We start from the raw sequence: 21162 nt of genomic DNA, 5'->3' as shown, positions 1-21162 counted from the left end.
AGAGGTGAGCCAGGCTGCCACACATACTGCCAATCATCGCAACTAATAATTTGTACACAAAACTGAAGTAACCGCATGTATCATAATCCAGAAGACTCCGGTACGACAAACCTTCCGGTAGTGTAATAGGGCTTGGAAGTAGAGGGAAAACGTGGGGTAAAATACTGAAAAGAAAGCAAAATAAACCTTTAAACCCTTATTTAACTTATACAAATTCGATAATTATAAAGCACACTTACCTTATTCTTGCTTTCGGTGTTTAATGTGTTGGTGTAATTTTCGGTGTTCAGATGACGAAAAGCCATGAACACTAAAGCGACTTTTAACCTTTTTTAGGTTTGGAAAGGTTAGGTTAGGTTAGGTTTTCAAAGGTTTGTTTGGTGTTCTTTTTAATATTTTACCACACATTTTCTCTACTTCGAAGTCCTATTACACAACCAGACTTGGGCTGTTGGTACACTCTGATTTGCAGCCCATGGACTGTTTTTCGCAGCTGCAGCCATCATGTGAAGTATTGCCTCAAAACAAAGCTTTCACATGAAATTTTGTTTGTGTCGCACGTCAGTTCAGCTACATCTGCTGATGATGGAGAATCCCACAGCACAGGTCTCATGTACAGTACTTGGTCTCCCATGATATCCTGACACTTTTATACAATTCTCATCGGTATTCATAATTCTTGGAGGCTACAGTATGTTTATTTTATAGTTCAATAGAGCGTCGTCCGCTGGGCGCGGGAAAGCTGCTGATTGCAGCTTTGGTCTTGTTCAGGAAAGTAGAGTAGAATAAAGCTTACCAGAGCAATACATTCGGGCATTAGCGCTTGCCCAGGCATAGGAAACCAGTGTGATACGGTTTTTAGTTTGCCACTTGTCTCAATCACGGTCTATGGTGTATGAACCTTGGGCTCGGTGAGCCTCGAATATTTAAACATGGCGTTTTAGGTACAGTAAAGGTCCGTATATTCTCTCGCCTATTCCCATGCCCGAATTCTTACTGAACACAAAATGTTTTGGAATTGATACTTAACCCCTGTATTTTGTATCCTGACCCACTACCAACCCCTGTATTTGTACCCTTACCCGCTACCAAATCCTGTATTGTACCCTGATCCCCTACCAACCCCTGTATTGTACCCTGACCCCCTACCAACCCCTGTGTATTGTACCCTGACCCGCTACCAATCCCTGTATTGTACCCTGACCCCTACCAACCCCCTGTATTGTACCCTGACCCCTACCAATCCCTGCATTTTGTACCCTGACCCCCAACCAATCCCTGCATTTGTACCCTGACCCCTACCAACCCAGTGTATTGTACCTGACCCCTACCAACCCCTATTGTACCCTGATCCCCTACCAACCCCAGTATTGTACCCTGACCCCTACCAACCCTGTGATGTACCCCTGACCCCTACCAACCCCTGTATTGTACCCTGACCCCTACCAACCCCTGTGTTGTACCCTGACCCCTACCAACCCCCTGTATTGTACCCTGACCCCTACCAACCCCTGTATTGTACCTTGACCCCCACCAACCCCTGTATTGTACCCTCTGACCCCCTACCAACCCCTGTATTGTACCTCTGACCCCTACCAACCTCCCCTGTATTGTACCTTGACCCCTACCAATCCCTGTATTGTACCCTGACCCCCTACCAACCCCTGTATTGCACCTGACCCCTCACCAATCCCTGTTGTACCCTGACCCCTACCAACCCCCTGTATTGTACCCTGACCCCTCTACCAATCCCCTGTATTGTACCCTGACCCCTACCAATCCCTGTATTGTACCCTTGACCCCCTACCAACCCCTGTATTGTACCCTGACCCCTACCAACCCCTGTATTGTACCCTGACCCCTACCAACCCCTGTATTGTACCCTGACCCCCTACCAACCCCTGTATTGTACCCTGTCCCCTACCAACCCCAGTATTGTACCCTGACCCCTACCAACCCCTGTATTGTACCCTGACCCCTACCAATCCCTGTATTGTACCCTTGACCCCACCAACCCCTGTATTGTACCCTGACCCCTACCTAACCCCTGTGTACTGGCCCCATCCCCTACCAACCCCTGTATTGTACCCTGACCCCTACCAACCCCTGTATTGTACCCTGACCCCTACCAACCCCCTGTATTGTACCCCTTTAATCCCCACTGTCCTCTGTGTTGTACTGACCCCCTACCAACCCCTGTATTGTACCCTGACCCCTACTCAACCCCTGTATTGTACCCTGACCCCTACTCAAACCCCTGTATTGTACCCTGACCCCTACCAATCCCCTGTATTGTACCCTGACCCCTACCAACCCCTGTATTGTGCCCTCTGACCCCCTACTGCCCCTGTATTGTTCTGACCCCCTCCAACCCTGTATTGTGCCCTGACCCCCACAAACCCCTGTATTGTGTACCCTGACCCCCTACCAATCCCTGTATTGTACCCTGACCCCCTACCAACCCCAGTATTGTACCCTGACCCCCTACCAACCCCTGTATTTGTGTCCTAACCAGTGTTGGCACTATGGCAGATCCTGTATGGGCACAAGGAGTCCATAGACTCGCTGGTGGATGCCGAGTGGAGTCAAGAGTCCAGAGTGCTGGTGTTGTACACAGGGGGAACCATTGGCATGGTCAGAAACGACAGAGGAAGTGAGTATTGTACTGGCCACCAAACAAAAGTTCCTTGACACGCCTGAAACTCTGTACTGCTGGGACGAGTCACTGAACTGGTTGTATACCTGTACTGTAGTTAGCGCTGTAGTATCTCCTTGACTTTGGTACAGTTTCGAACAGGAGTGTAAGGAAGCTTTTGTTTTAGTGACTGAAGCTCTAATAACTAAATTTGTTTTATATTTACTAGCGAGATTGAGTTTCTCTAAACTTTATTTTTTCCCTAATTTAAATCTAGAAATTTATATTGAATCGTTGGGTAGGCTACTGTCATCATGCACGGTGACCAAAACATAGTTTAGTATTTGTCAGACCAGGACATAAGTGCAACCGTATTATAACAAGTAAACATTTATTGATGCATTATTAACAATAAAAACATCACTTTCACACGAAGGAACAGATGATAATAAGGGGTCACAGTACATATGGTTATAAGAACAATTTGTTTATAGCGTCCAATAGTGTACGAGAATAACCTGTTTATAGCAGACAAGTATCTTGAAGGACCCACCTCTGTTACAGCCTCCTGTCAGTATTGATCACCAAAAACCACATTCTTCTTTATGCAGTAGTCACAACACCTTCATGTTCACTCGTCATACTTAGTTAAATTTTTGTCTCTTGAGATTACATTTCTAAGCTTAGGAGACAACATGATCGCGTCGATGTTTTCGCCTTCACCGAGACGCCTGTAGGAGGTATTATTTGACACCGGGAGTTTCCTCCGCGTTTCTGGATACCTTCATCTATGGACACACTTAGGTGATGTGTGTGTGTGTCAGTGGGCACAACAGTGGTGTTGAGGAAGGTGGAGGAGAGCGTTGCAGGCAAGGTTCCACAGCATGTTGGTGGCGCCATCCTCCACGTCTTTGCCTGCGTGTTGGAAGTCCCTGCAACCCCAGGAGGTGGGCGTGAGAGGGGCGAGCCCCGCCTGGTGTAGGGCACGACACTCAGTGTGTTGTCGGAGCATCATAACAGTGTGCGAGTCCCACAGCCACACACCGCCGTGTCCCAGTTTTGCCCAAGCTGCCCTGTTTATCATATCGAGAGCTCCGTTGGGCACTTCGCGGATGGCCAACCAGGCTTTGATGGGACCATGTACGTGCCACAACACACGAGACCGCCTTGCCAGCTTGTTGAGGATTGGCGTCATCACCTGCAGTGTGTACATGAAATCACTGACGGCCTCGTCGCCGGAAGACATGGAAGTGTCCCACAACCCAGACGTTACGTAGATGATGTCTGGAACGGGGCCGTCTTGAGGCCCTGGCGTCCCAGAGGCCCAGGCCTCCAACAGGTCACGGGCGCCCTGGCGGGATACGTCATCTGGTTGACGCTGACGATGGAGGAAAGTGGACCAGTGAAGACGCAGGTGGAGGCCATCACCCACCACGGGAATGTTTACCTTAGCTTTACTATCCAGGAACCCTAGTGTGTCGTTCATGGCGTGAGTGTCTCCCTCCAGGCGGTATTGTAGGTGGTGCAACGTCCCGCGGATCATCTGCTGCATTGTGTTCCTCACGCGGGAGTCGCCCACGAAGGCGATGCGGAGTGGGGCACCAGTGTGGGCCAGGTAACGACGGGTGCAGGTGAGAACCTCTGCGGGTGTATAGAGGTGCACCTCACATGGCAAGAAGGGCAGCGAGGTGGCCGCCCTGGTGAGGTGAGGGTCAGCCTCTATCTTCACGTGGCTTGAGGCAGCTGTGGCTGACGTCACGTTGGCGGTGAACACTTGTGGCATGTACCGAGCCAGGGTGGCCAGGTGGGGCATCATGGTCTCATCAAGCTGGGTGCGGGCAATCCCGAGTCCTTTTACCGCCCTCACCCATGCTGCATCCCCTGCCCGCATTTCCGCCACGCCCTCCAACCCACATGCGCCTACTGTGAACATGGACCTACATTCACATGTGTCTGGCAGTTGGACACGAAACCTGCTGCTGTTTAGGCGCCAACTGGTTACCTCCGCGGCTTCTTGGGAGTAGTGTAGTGGGTTGGGAGAGTGGGCGTGTGTGGCCGGGTGGTAGAGGCGAAGCAGAGTAAGAAGGGTGGCTGTCATCACCACGACCCAACACCACCTGATGAAGTAGACGTTAATATTATTGTTAGTAAAGATCTCTCTCTCACACTCGCACATTCCTCTACGAATCTTATCGCCTCACATGCTTCCCCTCCTTGCCACACTTTTACATCCCTCAACGCCTCTCCTCACGCTCGTGTCTGCCCCTCCCCTTTCAACACTGCCAGCCAGCAGCGTAAACTCTGTCTCTGAATAGACCACGAGGCTTCACCTGTAGTCACCCTGACCTTTTAAATCATGTTAACCAAACACAGCATGCCAGTGCTTGGAGGGACAACCCACACTGACCTGATTTGTGAGTTTAAAGGCCGTGAGTCGGCGTTAGGTGTCAGAATACAAAGAAAATTAAATGAGAAAAGTATGCATACATACGGTATAAATCTCATAATGACTTATCCATGAATCTAAATAACTAATCTGTGTGGTCTTTGTGTCTACGATGCAATATAAAACACTTACTGGTCTTTCTTCTTTACAAATGCTTGTTTCATAATTGTCATCGCATGACGTCTGTTAAATTCGCAGTAACTAACTGCTTAATTTACAAGCGGGAAGGTCACAGATTATCTAACCATCAAAAATCTTAAAATTCAGTTTGGTTCAGTATGTACAAAATGGGACACGAATTATAACTTCACATCAACATTTCTTATGGCGGTTTGCTAGCTAACACCATACGTCAATTTTTGTATAGCAGTCACTTTACGTACGAGCACCTTATACCACTCTACAGCGGTTGTAGGAAAAGTAGGCAGCAGCCACGTATACGGTCTACCCAAACACATTGAGTTGCTAATTACTAAATATATGTGTGATCCGCTTGACTGACACTGATGGCGTTTTATATATATGCATGTTTCTTGAAATTAGAGTGAGGAATGAAATAATGATATAAATTTAAGAGTAAAGCGGAAAATACTGTAACAGTGTGGTGACTACGTGAGAGTAAACATAAACTAACAATGTGACTCAGTGACTCGTATCCAGGAAGTTTTAAAGAAAACTATCGCGCTCTACAAGTTAACATCATTACTAACAACACATGAATTGTGTATTATTTACGATGCAGAAATACTATAACTGGTGTTGTAATATGTTGGGTGTTATCATTAGGTTGACAGTACACCGTAAGTGGGAAGATATTGTCTTAAAATAGCATCAAAGACGTGTAGTACAATGACCCCACCCTGCCTAGCCTTAGCTCCCCACCTTGATCTCTCTGGTTCTCTCCGTCTGTTGCAGCCCATACTCCTTCCTCTCTCCCTCTATTGCAGCCCTTACACCTTCCTCTCTCCCTCTATTGCAGCCCTTGCCCATTTCTCTCGCCTTCTATTGCAACCCTTACGGTAATTTCTGAGACAGCACTACCACCAGAAGTTGTTCGATTTCGTTATTTTTTCCACATGTTCTTATCATTATAGTAAGTATTTTAAAAGAGGTGGGAACTTCGTGTTTTCTTGTTCCCTTGTGGTTATCAGCATATATATAATGATAAGAGCAGCTGGAAAAAATGAACGAAATCTAACAAATCCTTCGGGTGGCAGTGCTGTTCTCAGACATTACCTCCCTTACTACCAGGGCTGGCATGATTTAAATCAAATTATTTAAAACTATGATAAGTGTTAACTTGTACGGTAATTGTTAACACCCTTATTGTATATTCTTTTACATGTAATGAATTTCTAATAAAATAAAACATTAAAGTACAGGTAAATTATTTAGACTGGTCTAGTCTCTAATATAAGAATTAATCTATATTCACATATAACTGTATAAACTTGGGTTTACCACTTGACTACAAGTTACTAATTTTGTTCTTGCCACATGACAACTCATTTAACATGTGTCTTTCCACTTGACAGAGCTGGCACCTATACCCCGGGAACTGGAGACCAACATCCGTAGGTATCCTCACATGCACGACGACTTATATGCCAGCAAGCACTTCAATGGCCTGTGCAACCCTCCGCTCGTCCTCCCGTGAGTCTCCAGTCTCGACGTTCTCACCCATTTAACTTTTACTCTCTTCACCACTGATCGGCTCGTTAGCCGCTTGGGCTAACGCAAGAATCTCACAGTCTCCACTTCTGTCTGTTCTGATTTTTTTGTTTCTGGTTTTTCGGTGCAGATGTAATGTTCGTCTTCTTGTTGCTTTGCCTGCGTATTTTCTATGACTGTCTCCTGGTGTATAATACAGTACCATCTCTGTCGTTTATGTAGATCACAAACAAAGGGGATCCCATAGAGCCTTGTGGTACTCCACTGAGAACCTTTTTCCATTCAGAATGTACTCTTGTTTATTATCACTCTTGTTGCTTGTATTTAGCCATTTCAATTTGTTTTTGTGATGCCATGTGCCTGGATCTTAGATATTAGTCGTGCTTGTGGGACTTTGTGAAACGCTTTGGAGAGATATACGTATACAGCACATCCACTGGTGAGCATTTGGTCCACATATTCTGTAACTATTTAAAGGAACACGAGAACTTTGTCAAGACAGGATTTTCTTTCCATAAAACCGTGTTGTGATGCGTCGATAAGACTGTGTTAGGTCAGGTGGTGGATGATGGCTTCCTTCAGAATTTTCTTGAAGAACTTGCACTTTTGTCTACCCTTCTTATATACTAGGGTGATGTTGGCTATTTTCCAGTCCCTAGACACTTTATCTTTAATCAAGAATTTCCCGAATAAGAGGCCTAGTGGGGTGCAAATCTCATTTGCCACTTCCTAGCACCTTGGTCTGCTGCTTCAGGGGCTTTGAAGTCTTTAAAGCTGGTTTCTTTCCTTTTGATATTATCGGCTGTAATTGCTATCTCTCTTAATTCGTTTTCCACACTTAAGGTACACATTGTTTTTTGTGTGAATACTGATGCAAGGTACAGTACTGTATTTAAGGTATTAGCTGTTTATCTATCATCCTCGAGGGTCACGTTGTTTACATCCTTAAGAGGGCCGAGAGTATCCTTGGTTTTCACTATATCTTTATCCTCTTCACCACTGATCGGCTCGTTAGCCGCTTGGGCGATCGTTCACGTCTCTGTTACGCACTGTTGGCAAGTACTGGGCATGCACAGACTCCTGAATGTACCTGAACCTGCTCCACTCTTGGTCAGGTATGGTCTTGAAAGCGGTCTGACTAATTACCCAAATGTACCCAAATGTAGCCGCAATGAAGTCAAATGATGGTCGTACAAGCGTAAATCGGCCTGTGAATCACTTCTCGATTATTATTTGGTGTCATAAAGTCACAAAAAATTGGTAAACTTAATTTAATCTGAGTTGTGTTGTGTTAGGTTAGATTAGATTAGATTAGATTAGGTTAGGTTAGGTACATGCACTTGATTTATAAACTCAGATTAAATCAAGTTTACCAATTTTTTGTGACTTCGTGACACCAAATACTAGTCAAGGTTAGGTTAGGTTTGGTTCGGTACATGCACTCGATCTATTAACTCAAATTAAATTACGTTTTCCAATTTTTTTTTACTTTGTAACACCAAATACTAGTCGAGAAGTGATTGGTAACCCGATTTATTCATGTAGGACCATTATTTGACTTCATTGCAGCTACATTTGGGTACATTTGGGTAATTAGTCAGACCCTCTTGAAAGAGCTCACACTCGGTGCCGTCACAACACTTTCTGGTAGATTGTTCCAGGAGTTCACAACTCTCACTCCGAAAAAGTTTGCCCTCACAGTTTTGTGAGCCTGCGGCTTCTTCAGCCTTGAGCTGTGACCCCTTGTGGGGCGAGCGCCAGCTCCAAGTAAGGACACTCGACTGAGTAGTGCCCCTTGAGATGCTTATACACCTCAATTAGGTCGCCCCTTGTCCGTCTGTAGTATAAGCTAGGCAAGTTCAGGCACTCCAATCTCTCAGGGTAGTTGAGGTGCCAAAGTGCAGGCACCAGTCTGGTGGCCCCCCTTTGAACATTTTTAACCAACTGACAGGCCCTAGCATATCTCGGGGACCAGATGGGGTGACTGTACCCCAGATGGGGAAGCACTTCACTCTTGAAGATTGTTACGAGATATCTAAACTACCTCCTTATAAGACCCAATAATTTATTTGCCTGATTTACCTTCTTCTCGCAATGGCAGAGAACTTCAGTCTCATTGTCAACATACACACCTAGGTCCTCCTCACATTCAGTCTCAAATAATGCAGTTTCTTCATCCCGTTGGGACATGTGATACACCTCCTTACCGTTGGTACGCCCTAGGCGCATAATCTCAGCAGCCATTTCTTCGACCATTCTTGGGGCTCACAGAGATCCTTCTGCAGCTCTTCACAGTCCGCATGGTTCTTGATTTCCCGAAATAACTTGGCATCATTGGCAAACATTTGTATGAAGGAGTGTACTACATCAGGCATATCATTTATGAAACAAACAAACAACAGCGGGCCCAATACACTGCCCTGTGGTACCCCGCCTGTGACAGGTACCGATGATGATTTCGTGCCTTTAATCACCACACACTGCTTGCGTTCATGTAGAAAGTCTTCTATCCATGCTAGGACATTTCCCCGAATTCTGTACTCTTCCAGTTTGATTTTCAGTCTTTTGTGGGGTACACTGTCGAAAACCTTGGCAAAATCTAGGTATATATTGTCAATATTACCACCCCGTTCCAGAATATGGGTCCAAATATCCAATACCTTGAGCAATTGTGTTAAGCAGGAGCGCCCCGGCATGAAACCGTGTTGGCAATCCTTTACATGGTTGTTTCGTAGTAGATGTTCCATCGCGGCATCTCTGATAACACTCTCAAGTACTTTACATATTATGCTGGTCAGGCTCACTGGTCTATAGTTGTTAGTGGAATGACAATCGCCCTTCTTGAAGATAGGACTCACATGAGCCACTTTCCATTCACTGGGGGCCTTTTGTTCATCCAGGCATTTACAAAACAGGATCTTCAGGGGCTCGGCAAGCTCGTTGCACAACTCTCTTAGCACTCTAGGATGCACCATGTCATGGCCGGGACTCTTATGGACCCATAGCTTTGACAGTTTATTTCTAATACCCTCTTCTGTGAACACAATGTGGGTCAGTGCTGCGTCGAACCGTTTGTCCTTTACTCCCGGCAGACGCATAAAAGGACTTAGGATCTTAATTTTTTATTTATTTTGGGCTAACTTCATCTTGAAATGCCGTTTGACTGATTTCATTTCCTGATTAGCCACATTTAGGGCTCTTGCAACTGTACTACATAATCTGCATTATGTCCAGTGTTCGGTATTTCTTCCACATCTTGTATTTTTTCTTGCAGCCTTCCCTAGTTCTGTGATTTATCCACCTGGTCATTTTTCCTTTGTTTTCCGGGGTATACATTCCTCTACTGTTAACTCAAGGATTTCCATGAAGTTTTGCATTGATTCTTCTATGTCTGCCCTTCTCTAACGATTTCCTTCCAGTTAATTCTCTGTAGTAAGTCATTATTATTTCACTAGTTAATTAAGTTTATGTACACAGAGACTGTAAGGAGAAGCGACGGGTGGTGTACTGGGTGTATGAATATGATCCTCTGCTGGATTCCTCTAACATGACCATGGATGACTGGATTCGCATTGCCAAGGATATTCGGGTTAGTGTTACAACCTGTCAGACTCTTGAACACCTATCACATTTGTTTTAGGAAATACATACTGTAAACTACTTGTAATCAGGGTTCTCAAATAAAAAAAATTACCCAGTATAATTGATTTTTAATTTTATGATTTGACAATGAATGTTAAATCTTTCAGAAGTCTTTGTTGCTACAAATAATTTTAGGCAGTGTACTGTGTAATCATCACAATACAGCAATCAGTACACTACAGTATTTCACAACTACAGTAGGGTATATTTTATAATGCATTGTACAGTATATACTTTACTCTTCCACTATGAAGCCTATCCTTATAATGGTATAGAATTATTAATAGTACATATTTTCCTCAGGGTGTATACGAGATGTTTGATGGGTTTGTGGTGCTCCATGGGACAGACACTCTGGCCTACACTGCCTCGGCTCTCTCCTTCATGTTGGAGAACCTGGGCAAGCCTGTTGTCATTACTGGGTCACAGGTACTGAGGCCTTCATTATCACTGTACTTTCTTAAATATTACTGTATTTTCCGTACAGTTTAAATAGTTGTCATTATCAATCGATATACTGCAGTTTATCACATTTTTTTGTGTACCTAATGGCCACCCACTTGAGGTGACCATCCCAAGGGAAGGAAGTCGGTGGCCTGTGGAGGATCCCTCCCTCCTGTGTTAGTGCTGATTTACATTTTTTTTTTTGTCATTTACAGTGTGTGTGTGTGTTCCTACATGTTGTCTGATCCCTTGTACAGTATTTGTTTTTCTTGGTAGTGTTATGGATGAAAGTAATGCCTTTATATACTGCTCTTCATTTTTTTTTTTTGTAAGTTAGTTGATCTTATTATGTCTATGGTTAACTGACAACCTTATTTATTTCTCAGATTCCCATTTTTGAGACTCGGAGTGATGGAAGGGACAACTTCATCGGGTCAGTGATCATGGCGGGGAGTTACACGATCCCTGAAGTGTCAGTGTTTTTCAATAACAAATTGTATCGTGGGAATCGGACAACCAAAGTATCGACAGGTAGACTACAAGCCTTTGACTCCCCGAACATGTCTCCGCTGGCCATTGCTGGCATCTCCATTCAAGGTGAGAGATGAGGAAAGTATGAGAGAGGGGGAGAATCATGTTGTCAGAGAAAAATGGGTAAGAGGTTAAATATTTTGTTGAGGAAAGTGTCAGTGATTGTCCCATTGCAGTCTCAGTAGCTACCTTATTTGCGCAATTCACATGTCAAGGTATATTTGTACGTATCTGTTATGTGTCAGTAGTGTGTAAACATTTTGTTTTATGAAGATGAGAAAAGAAGTCATTTATGTATGTATATACTGTAATAGATATGCAGTAATACATATTATATTAATACTGTACAGGTATGTACTACTCCATAGGTTTTCATACAAAGAATGTTCTTTTTCAGTTGACTATCGCTCTGTGTTTCGGCCAACTTGTCTGGAGAAATTTACAGTGTTTGACCGCCTGAACCGTCATGTGGGTATCCTGCGGATATTTCCCTCCATTTCAGCAGAGACGGTTTGCTCATTCCTTCAGCCCCCCATGGCTGGGGCTGTCATACAGACCTATGGTGCTGGCAACATGCCCTCCAACCGCAGTGATATCGTAAAGGTTAATTGTAGTTTTTCTTCCAGTTCCTTCTCTTCGTATTTTAATGTGTAGTTAGTGTGTCTTATTATATTTTAATTGATTGTCTAGATGGTTTTGTGTGTCATTGTATTATAGGGAAATTTGTGTGTGTGTGTGTGATGTTTGTACATTGAAAGATCACAAGTGTTTCTTTATTTACTCAAGATAATGTACATTAATTGATAATTTGACAATTTAATTATGAGTTAATAGAAACCTACCTTACATACCTAATAGCAATCCACTAGAAGTGGCCGTAGCAAGGGAACGAGGCCAGTGGCCTGTGTAGGATCTCTACATTGCTTTTTATTTACCTTTACTTTTATCCTCTTCACCACTAATCGGCTCATTAGCTGCTTGGGCGATTGGTCACGTCTCAGTTATGCACTGTTGGCAAGTACTGGGTATGCACCGGCTCCTAAATGTACCTGAACCTGCTCCAGTGTTGGTCAAGTATGGTCTTGAAAGAGCTCACACTCGGTGCCGTCACAACACTCTCTGGTAGATTGTTCCAAGAGTTTACAACCCTCACTCCGAAAAAGTTTGCCCTCACAGTTTTTTGGACCTGCAGCTTCTTCAATCTTGAGCTGTCACCCCTTGTGGGGCGAGTGTCCACCAGCTCCAAGTACAGGACACTCGACTAAGTAGTGCCCCCTGAGATGCTTATACACCTCAATTAGGTCGCCCCTTGCCCATTTGTAGTATAAGCTAAGCAAGTTCAGGCACTCCAATCTCTCAGGGTAGTTGAGGTGCCAAAGTGCAGGCACCAGTCTGGTGGCCCTCCTTTGAACATTTTCAACCAACTGACGGTCCCTAGCATATCTCGGGGACCAGACAGGGTGACTGTACTCCAGATGGGGAAGCACTTCACTCTTGAAGATCGTTACGAGGGACGGACCGTCTAGATATCTGAACGACCCTCTTGTAAGACCCAATAATTTATTTGCCTGATTTACCTTCTTCTCGCAATGGCCCGAGAACTTCAGCTCATTGTCAACATACACACCTAGGTCCTTCTCACATTCAGTCTCAAATAGTGCAGTTTCTTCATTCCGTTGGGACATATTATATGCCTCTTTACTGTTGGTACGCCCCAGGTGCATCCTCTTACACTTCATGATGTTGAATCTCAGTATCCCTTTCTTCAACCATTCTTGGAGCTCATAGAGATCCTTCTGCAGCTCCTCACAGTCCGCATGGTTCTTGATTTCCCGAAATAACTTGGCGTCATCGGCAAACATTTGTATGAAGGAGTGTATAACGTCAGGCATGTCATTTATGAAACAAACAAACAACAGCGGTCATGTAGAAAGTCTTCTATCCACGCTAGGACATTTCCCCGAATTCTGTACCCTTCCAGTTTGATTTTCAGCCTTTCGTGGCGTACACTGTCGAAAGCCTTGGCAAAATCTAGGTATATATTGTCGATATTACCACCCCGTTCCAGAATATGGGTCCAAATATCCAATACCTTGAGCAATTGTGTTAAGCAGGAGCGCCCCGGCATAAAACCGTGTTGGCAATCCTTTACATGGTTGTTTCGTAGTAGATGTTCCATCGCGGCATCTCTGATAACACTCTCAAGTACTTTACATATTATGCTGGTCAGGCTCACTGGTCTATAGTTGTTAGTGGAATGACAATCGCCCTTCTTGAAGATAGGACTCACATGAGCCACTTTCCAATCACGGGACCTTTTGTTCATCCAGGCATTTACAAAACAGGATCTTCAGGGGCTCGGCAAGCTCGTTGCACAATTCTCTTAGCACTCTAGGATGCACCATGTCAGGGCCGGGACTCTTATGGACCCATAGCTTTGACAGTTTATTTCTAATACCTTCTTCTGTGAACACAATGTGGGTTAGTGTTGTGTTGAACCGTTTGTCCTCAAACGCAGGAAGGTTAGCATAATGTTCTACTATCATACCGTTTATAGATTGTACTATTTTATTGGAGGTGCTGATTTTGGCTTGGTGTTTACCAGAGTTCTTACCAAGATAACTTACTGAAGATTTTTAGCGGTTGCTTGCTGTCTTATGTAGATCCTGTTGCCCACTTCCCTTTTTGTATGAACTATGTAATATATACTATATCAAATATTGAAAGGTATTATGGTAAGTGTCTTGTTGAAAGTGGCGTGGCCTTATTACATACTTTCGCCTATGTTTGGGCCTTGGGGGTTCGACTTATATGGCAAGTATAGAACTAAACCTGAATTTTGAACTAAAAATCTTGAGGTCGACTTATACGCCGCAATTTACGGTAATACCATCCTCTCTTGTGGACATCGAGGAAAAGAAGCTGTTCAATGCCTCAGCTTTATCCTGGTCAGAATCTGCGTAACTACCATCTTCAAGCCTCAGGTCTGATACTCCTAGTCGCGTTTTTAATTTCTACTTTGCATGGCGGTAAAACACCTTTGGGTTTGACTTGACCTCGCTTGCAACCAGCCTCTGGAACTCTTTTTCAGCCCTTCTACAATCTACCTTTGCTTGGTTTCTGGCTCTTGCATACATCCTCCTGTCCTGCTCATCGTTTGACCCAACCCACGTCTTGAATTTCTGGGATTTCTTGTTAACTTTGTCGACCACCGCATGGTTCATGTGTAGGGATTCCCTCGTATTCCTAGAGGCACTGGGTTTGGTCTTGGGTATATATTTATCTATCAAATGGGTCACTTTACTAGTTAGGATTTTCAGCGTAGTATCTGCGTTCTTGTGCCTTAATGAGTTAGGCCAGTGGATACCCTTCATCTCTTCCCTCATCCCGTTGTAATTTCCCTTGTAATATTTGCACCTTGGCCTGGCCTTATCTTGAACTAGGTAACAGTTAAATCTGAGTTTCTACAAAAAGAGTAGCAGGGTTATTCAAGTCATTTGGGGTGAACTCATTTCTCCAGTCAATGTCGCCATAGTTAAAGTCCCCCATGATAAGGAGGTGGCTAGGGTTGAGCATCTCTACGTTGTCTATTAAGGCTCTTAAGATCCTTTGATTTTGTGGGCCACAGTCTGGGGATCTGTAGATACACCTGACAATAAGTCCTCTCCCTTTAATATAATTTTACACCACTTTCAAAAACATCCTCTCCCTGTACCCTTGTCTGGCTGGCTGTAAGGTCTTGCCTAGCATAGATAACCACACCCCTCTTGCAAGTTTCTTGAGAAAGGTTCGTAAATGAGTCATAATTTTGTCAAGGGCTTTTGTGTGAACTCAGTACTGTTTATGATTCCACAGCTTGAGCTGGTGGACTGTTCCATAGATCTACCACCGTCTGTGTGAAGAAATATTCTCTTATGTTCATTCCGAGTGACAGTTTGGCCAGCTTGACGTTATGTTCCCAATTTTGTGGGTGCGTAACATTACAACAAAATAGCTTGGGTTCACATTTTCCATCCCTTTCAATATTTTGAATGTCTCAGTGAGATCTGCTCTATTGTGTATAGTCTGAATGGTTGTTTGTCTTAAAGCTTTCAGTCACTCAGTATCGCACCTTTTCTAAGGATGTTAGGTCATTCTGGAGATGGGGTTTCCGTGGCTGTGCTGTACTATATACAGTAATGCAGACTGGGAAGTACATGAGATTTATACTGTTGAAGGAGCCAGGGTTGAAAAATCCTTGGTAAAAAAAATGGTTAAAAAAAGCATGTTTTGTTTTTGTTGGGTTTAATAAGTTGTAATTATTTTTAGCTCGTTATATAACTTTTTAATGCTCGTATGCTATTAATCATAAACATTACATTGAGGAAGATTTAGCAATTGCTGTTCACTATTTATACCCTTTTGCATCTCAAAAAATCACTGTGCAAAGTTCAAATTTGGAAAACACAAGCACTTCATTTAAGTAGGTAAAAGGAAACAACATTTTACATTTTGACCATTTCACAAAGTGTCCATAAGTTTAAGTATCTTATTTCCATCTCGATTTCCTCAAGGGTTGGCTGATTTAAACCAATCTTTTAAACCCTGATTTAATTTTTTTTAATCTGTGCCTAGTTTCTTGGTTTTAAGTTTTTTGTTGGTTGTATTACTTACAGATGATTTGAATGATTTATAATAGATTTGGAAAAGTGTATGATAGGGTGAACAGAAAAGCATTGTGGGAGGTATTACAAGTGTATGGGGTGGGAGGAAGGCTATTAAATGCAGTAAAAGCATTGTATGAAACCAGCCGGGCAACAGTAAGAGTAAATGGGAATGAAAGTGAAACATTTTAAATAAATGTGGGTGTTAAACAAGGATGTGTTCTGTATTTTTTGCCTTTAAGTATGTAGGATGAGCTTGCATTTCTCAAATTTATCCTTTTCACAGTGATTTTTTTTTAGATGGAAAAAGAGTATAGTAAATGATTGCCAAATCATCCTGAATGTATTTTTTATGATTAATAACATATTAAAGATCTATATAAAGGGTTAAAAATACTTCAAACTTATTAAAACCAACATACAGTAATAGCATTAAAAACAAAATTTTTTTGTGAATTTTTTTAAACCCAGTAGTTTTTACCATCCATGAGTAGTACTGTATTGTACTGTATATACTTTATCTCTTATCATCTGAAATGATGTTGACCTCACTAATGCTCTAACATATTATCTTTTCACTTGGTGATTACTGTATTAAATTGAAGTACGGTACTGTAATTATGTAATTACTGTAGTTCATTATGTGTCATTTGTTGAACAAAACTGTTATCATAATCCTCCCCCCCTCCTCCCAGGTGCTGAAGGAAGCAACACAACGGGGAGTAATCCTGGTCAACATCACACAGTGTATGCATGGATCTGTTGACACCATCTATGAGACAGGCGAGGTTTGTGCCACATTTGCATTGCAAAAAATTTTGGATGGTGGCACCACTATAGGTCACAGGCTGTTAATACAGAAAACTGTTGGGGCTAACTTTTTTGAAGCAAGAGTTGTGAAATTGTGGGGTAGCCTTTAATTTGTCTGTATTTGAGAGTTTCTTTAATTTGAGACTGTGACCTCTACCGGAGCAACCATCTGCTAACTTGACATGAGGTGTTTTAAGATGCACGGAATAATTAACGCGCCCTTACCTGGAGCTGGTGGATGCTCACAGCTCAAGGTTGAAGAAGTCGCAAGCCCAGAAAACTGTGAGGGGTAACTTTTTCAGAGTGAGAATTGTGAACTCTTGGAACTATCTGCCAGAGAGTGTTGTGATGGTGCCGAGTGTGAGCTCTTTCAAGACCAGACTGGATAAGCACTGGAGCAGGTTCAGATACATTCAGGAGCCGGTGTATGCCCAGTACTTGCCAACAGTGCATAACAGAGACGACCGATCACCTAAGCGGCTAACGAGCTGATCATTGGTGAAGAGAATAAAGGTGAGCTTTCCCGGACTGTCCTTAAAAAAATATGACATTGTACCGCGTCTTTGGAATAACAGTTGTACAACACAGTCTTCAGAAAACAATAAAATTAGAAAAACTGTTATTTGGACACAATACAAAAAGAAATACTGTAGTGAAGAAAATAGAAAATTATGGAAACAAAGATGAAAAAGGAAAAAAAGTCAATCGGTCAACAATAAGTAATAATCTTTTGATTTATCCTCTTCACCACTGATCGGCTCATTATCCGCTTAGGCGAACGGTCACGTCTCTGATTACTTTTCCTTTTCTTTCATCCTCTTCACCAAAAGATCGGCCATTTTTAGCCGCTTGGGCGATCGGTCACGTCTCTGTTATGCACTGTTGGCAAGTACTGGGCATGCACCGGCTCCTGAATGTACCTGAACCTGGTCGTAAGTTGATAATGCTTAAATAATACATAGAAAATCTAAAGTGGGTGTCTCTTTTTCTTCTCAGCACCACAAAACTCTCACTTTTAAGCTTGCCAGCCATTTTAAAGTGAATTACAAACAAAAATTTTGTCAGTACACAGCGCAATCACTGACGTTGGGACTCAAAAACACGTAATTTGTCAAAATTTTGGTATGACTGAGGCGGTCTTATGTCCGGGTGGTCGTAAGTCGAGTAGGTCGTAAGTCGGGGAGGAGCTATAACACAAAAAAAAATGGGCCTGTTGTAAAGGAAATTTCTCCCCGACTCTGGAACCACATGAAACGACTAGAGCAGCTGTACACTTCTTCAGGTTCATTTGTCTTAAAAAATGCACTTACAGAACTGTAATCAACTTGTTGACCCTTATTTAAAGTATCTTATGAGTAATGATATTAAAGTTTTAATCATATTTGAGTAATTATCAATATTCGTACACCAAAGTCATCAATGAAATCGGACTGTGCCCACTTAAAAATGGGCGGAGCCAAAACTGGTTTCAACTAGGCGCGATCTTTTTCAATAATTTCACGCCATACTCTTTGTTTTAGGTCCTATCCAATATACTATCGTATATAGAATTTTTTTTTTATTATGATACAGTTTTTTATTGCCTTACATGCCCCCAAGTCTTCAATATTAATAAAAATGTTCTCCATAAGCAGCCATGATCCGCGTATTTTCAATGGGAGAAATCGCTGATTGGTTGTTAGCTATTTGGCCGCTTGGGCGCTGCACAAGGCTAACGCCTGATCGAGGTGTTAGCTTTTCCCTCTGTGTCATGCGCACAACTCAAAAGCAGCGTCTGCGCATACAGAATAGCTAGCGCGTTAGTTATTCCTTGCAGAGACCTGTAGTGGTCTAAATGGGGTAGTACTTTGCCTTTGATGAGTCTGATTTGGGATGGACCATCAATAAATACATATACCTATTATAAAATCTAATTTATTATCAAGGTTCACCTTCTCATAATGATTAAAAAACTTCACTTTATTGATACTGTCAACTCATTTTTTCCTCATATCTAGTTGTAACTATGGAAATGTCTACATTATGTAGGGATACTGTATGTGATAATCTTTCTTACTGCTAACATGACCATCTTCAGTTTTGAAATACAGTACTGTACTGTATATAATTTCCCTAACTAACTTAATATGATAAGCACATTTTCATATGACTAAGAGAATAGTGGCTGGCAGGTCATTAAGGATACAAATTTACAACAAACCCTGCAGCATATCAACTATTACACAAGCACATGAGTCATTAGTGATCTTATTACAGTTCAGACCTTACAGTAAAACCTTCATGAAAGTCCAGTGTTATCTGATAGGCTGATTGATCATAGTGCTTTGTGAGGGATTATTGTTCATATTCACATAAATTTTTGGAACAGCAAATTGAAACTACCCGGTAGGTACCTGTACCTCTAGTACAAGTAAATATTGTACATTGGCTTTCAGACTAAATAATTCCTTCTTTTTTTTTACCATTTAATGATTAAACATGATGCGACTGTGGGAGAAAATTACCCAGGTACAGTACAAGTTATCCTCCTGTCATAAAATAACTATTCCTTTTTATTTCACACTTGTCATCGGCTATCTTTTAGGTACAATAACTAGAAGCAAAGGCAACAAACCCTTCCCTTATTTACTGTCTCTCTAGTTGCTTTGACAAATGTGTTCTTCAATGGTGTTTTGCTTCTACAATAAGCCCACAAGACATCCATCTGGTACATCCACCAACTTCACACACCTTATTTGTACTAATGCTGTATTTTTTCCTTTTCTTCACAGGCCTTAGTAGAAGCTGGGGTGATGGCAGGTCTAGACATGACCCCAGAGGCAGCCCTCACCAAACTCAGCTATATCCTAGCTAAAAGGGATTGGAACTTTGAAACCAAAAAGAAGGTTTGTATGCCTCAAAAAGTCAGGAGAATATTTGCCGGTTTAGTTGTTGGCCTCAGATATGATAGTTATTATTGATAACAGTTGATCTTTTCAGTTTATTGTTTTATTCAACTTCGATTGATGATCAGATAATTGTTACAGTTCTTAAACAGCTTTTGTCCACAGTCTCCTCCCCTCATTTGAAAATGGATAAATTTGATAGAATTTTAATACTACTGTACTATTACCCACCATCACACAACTAATTTATGTTGTATTTATAATAAAACACAAATTGTAATCCTATTAAGCATCAATAGATGGAGATGATTATACTGACTTCTAGAGATGCTGTGTACAGTACTGTACTGTAATGTGTATTTTCTTAGTTATGGTATATACCAATCTCAAATGATGGTGCATACAATGTAGTTCTTGATGGCAGATGATGACAAAGAACCTGCGGGGGGAGATGACAGCGGTGAATCAGGAGGATGAAGGTGAATCTCGTGAACTAGACATTGTTAGTTCCATCGCTCGTGCTCTTCAACTGTCCTCCAGTGATGATGTGGAGCATGTCAAGGAGCTTCTGATTCCCACAATGTTTTTCTCTGCAATTGCGAATGCAGATATTTCTCGCTTGGAAGAGATATATCAAAATGTAAGCACAGGGTCACATTAGTTATTATAGTTGTACAGGACCTGAAATTGATTGTTATTTGCAGTTCCTTTATGTCCTTGTAGTAAATATAAATTATACGTACATGATAATTCACTGAATTTTGGGAAGCTGAAGAGAGTATCATTTTGGGAGTATACTGGGTACAGTATTTCATATGTACGTATTTGAGAATAGTCTCAGTAATATTTCATCAGATCGAGCTTTTCCCTAATGTAATACCAGGATGTTCATGTTTCCTGCTCCAGACAGCTATTTCGGTAAGCCCAGTTTGTTTAATAGTTGTACTGCACACAGTTTCTTCTTTTTTACTTTTGCATGAACCCCACAGCTGAAGCAGACAGTGATTGTGGTTTCTATACACATACAGGTACATCTGCTTCTCAAATAGAAAAATCCTATTACTGTTTATGTTTAGAGCTTTGAGATATATTAATGGGACACTATGTTTCAAGCTTCTGCTTGCTTTGTGTTTTAACTGAATGTTTGAAATCAAATTTATGGTGTAATTGTTTTATTTTATTATTTATGACAGGATTACAAAATGTTAAATTTCTCCTTGGCCTTGAAAAATATAGGCTTTCTCCTGTGAAGATGGAGCCCATGAAATTTTTATAAACTGTTTAATCTTGGTGTGACAGGGAATAGTATGTTTTAATGGTATTAAGAGAAAACATATAAATTTCTTGCTATGTAGCTAGCAGCAAAGCTGCTCCTGTTGCTTTTTGTAGCAGTGGTAAAGAGTGTATTGCCAAGCCAAGATCTTTTTTTAGTCAGCCTGGCCCTTGCTGCTACAC

General features: G+C 42.2%; 2 protein-coding genes across 9 annotated transcripts in view; one reads left to right on the top strand and one right to left on the bottom strand.

Annotated features, from left to right (window-relative positions):
- The window catches only part of LOC121858705 (L-asparaginase 1-like), a 37983-nt gene that overhangs the window by 7715 nt on the left and 9106 nt on the right, over positions 1-21162 (top strand). For 4 of the 8 annotated variants that reach the window (XM_042355296.1, XM_042355295.1, XM_042355300.1 and 1 more), the window contains exons 3-12: positions 2533-2653; positions 6617-6734; positions 10230-10341; positions 10698-10823; positions 11225-11435; positions 11767-11972; positions 16708-16800; positions 19594-19707; positions 20132-20347; positions 20614-20625. In XM_042355296.1, coding sequence (XP_042211230.1) covers positions 2533-2653; positions 6617-6734; positions 10230-10341; positions 10698-10823; positions 11225-11435; positions 11767-11972; positions 16708-16800; positions 19594-19707; positions 20132-20347; positions 20614-20625 — 1329 coding nt within the window. Of the gene's footprint in view, positions 1-2532; positions 2654-5706; positions 5882-6298; positions 6389-6616; positions 6735-10229; positions 10342-10697; positions 10824-11224; positions 11436-11766; positions 11973-16707; positions 16801-19593; positions 19708-20131; positions 20348-20613; positions 20626-21162 lie in introns of those variants that run through there. The other 4 variants (XM_042355299.1, XM_042355301.1, XM_042355302.1 and 1 more) reach the window with 4 other exon arrangements.
- LOC121858707 lies at positions 3002-5685 on the bottom strand. The gene is made up of 2 exons (XM_042355303.1): positions 5214-5685; positions 3002-4752 (listed from the first exon to the last, which is right to left on the bottom strand). The coding sequence occupies exons 1-2, from the start codon at positions 5252-5254 to the stop codon at positions 3456-3458; spliced, it is 1338 nt and encodes a 445-aa protein (XP_042211237.1). The 5' UTR covers positions 5255-5685; the 3' UTR covers positions 3002-3455.

This window comes from Homarus americanus, unplaced genomic scaffold (genome assembly GCF_018991925.1).
Source record: "Homarus americanus isolate GMGI-L3 unplaced genomic scaffold, GMGI_Hamer_2.0 scaffold74, whole genome shotgun sequence".
Taxonomy (NCBI): domain Eukaryota; kingdom Metazoa; phylum Arthropoda; class Malacostraca; order Decapoda; family Nephropidae; genus Homarus; species Homarus americanus.
The sequence above is the reverse complement of the archived record's forward strand: the minus strand, read 5'-3'. Positions and strand labels throughout refer to the sequence as shown.

Excerpts from the sequence above, each read along its gene's own strand:
- LOC121858707 (XM_042355303.1), bottom strand. The coding sequence starts at position 5,254 with ATGACAATTATGAAACAAGCATTTGTAAAGAAGAAAGACCA. Across the intron at positions 4,753-5,213 it reads TTTGTAAAGAAGAAAGACCA|GTGGTGTTGGGTCGTGGTGA; the intron begins GTAAGTGTTTTA and ends CTACTTCATCAG.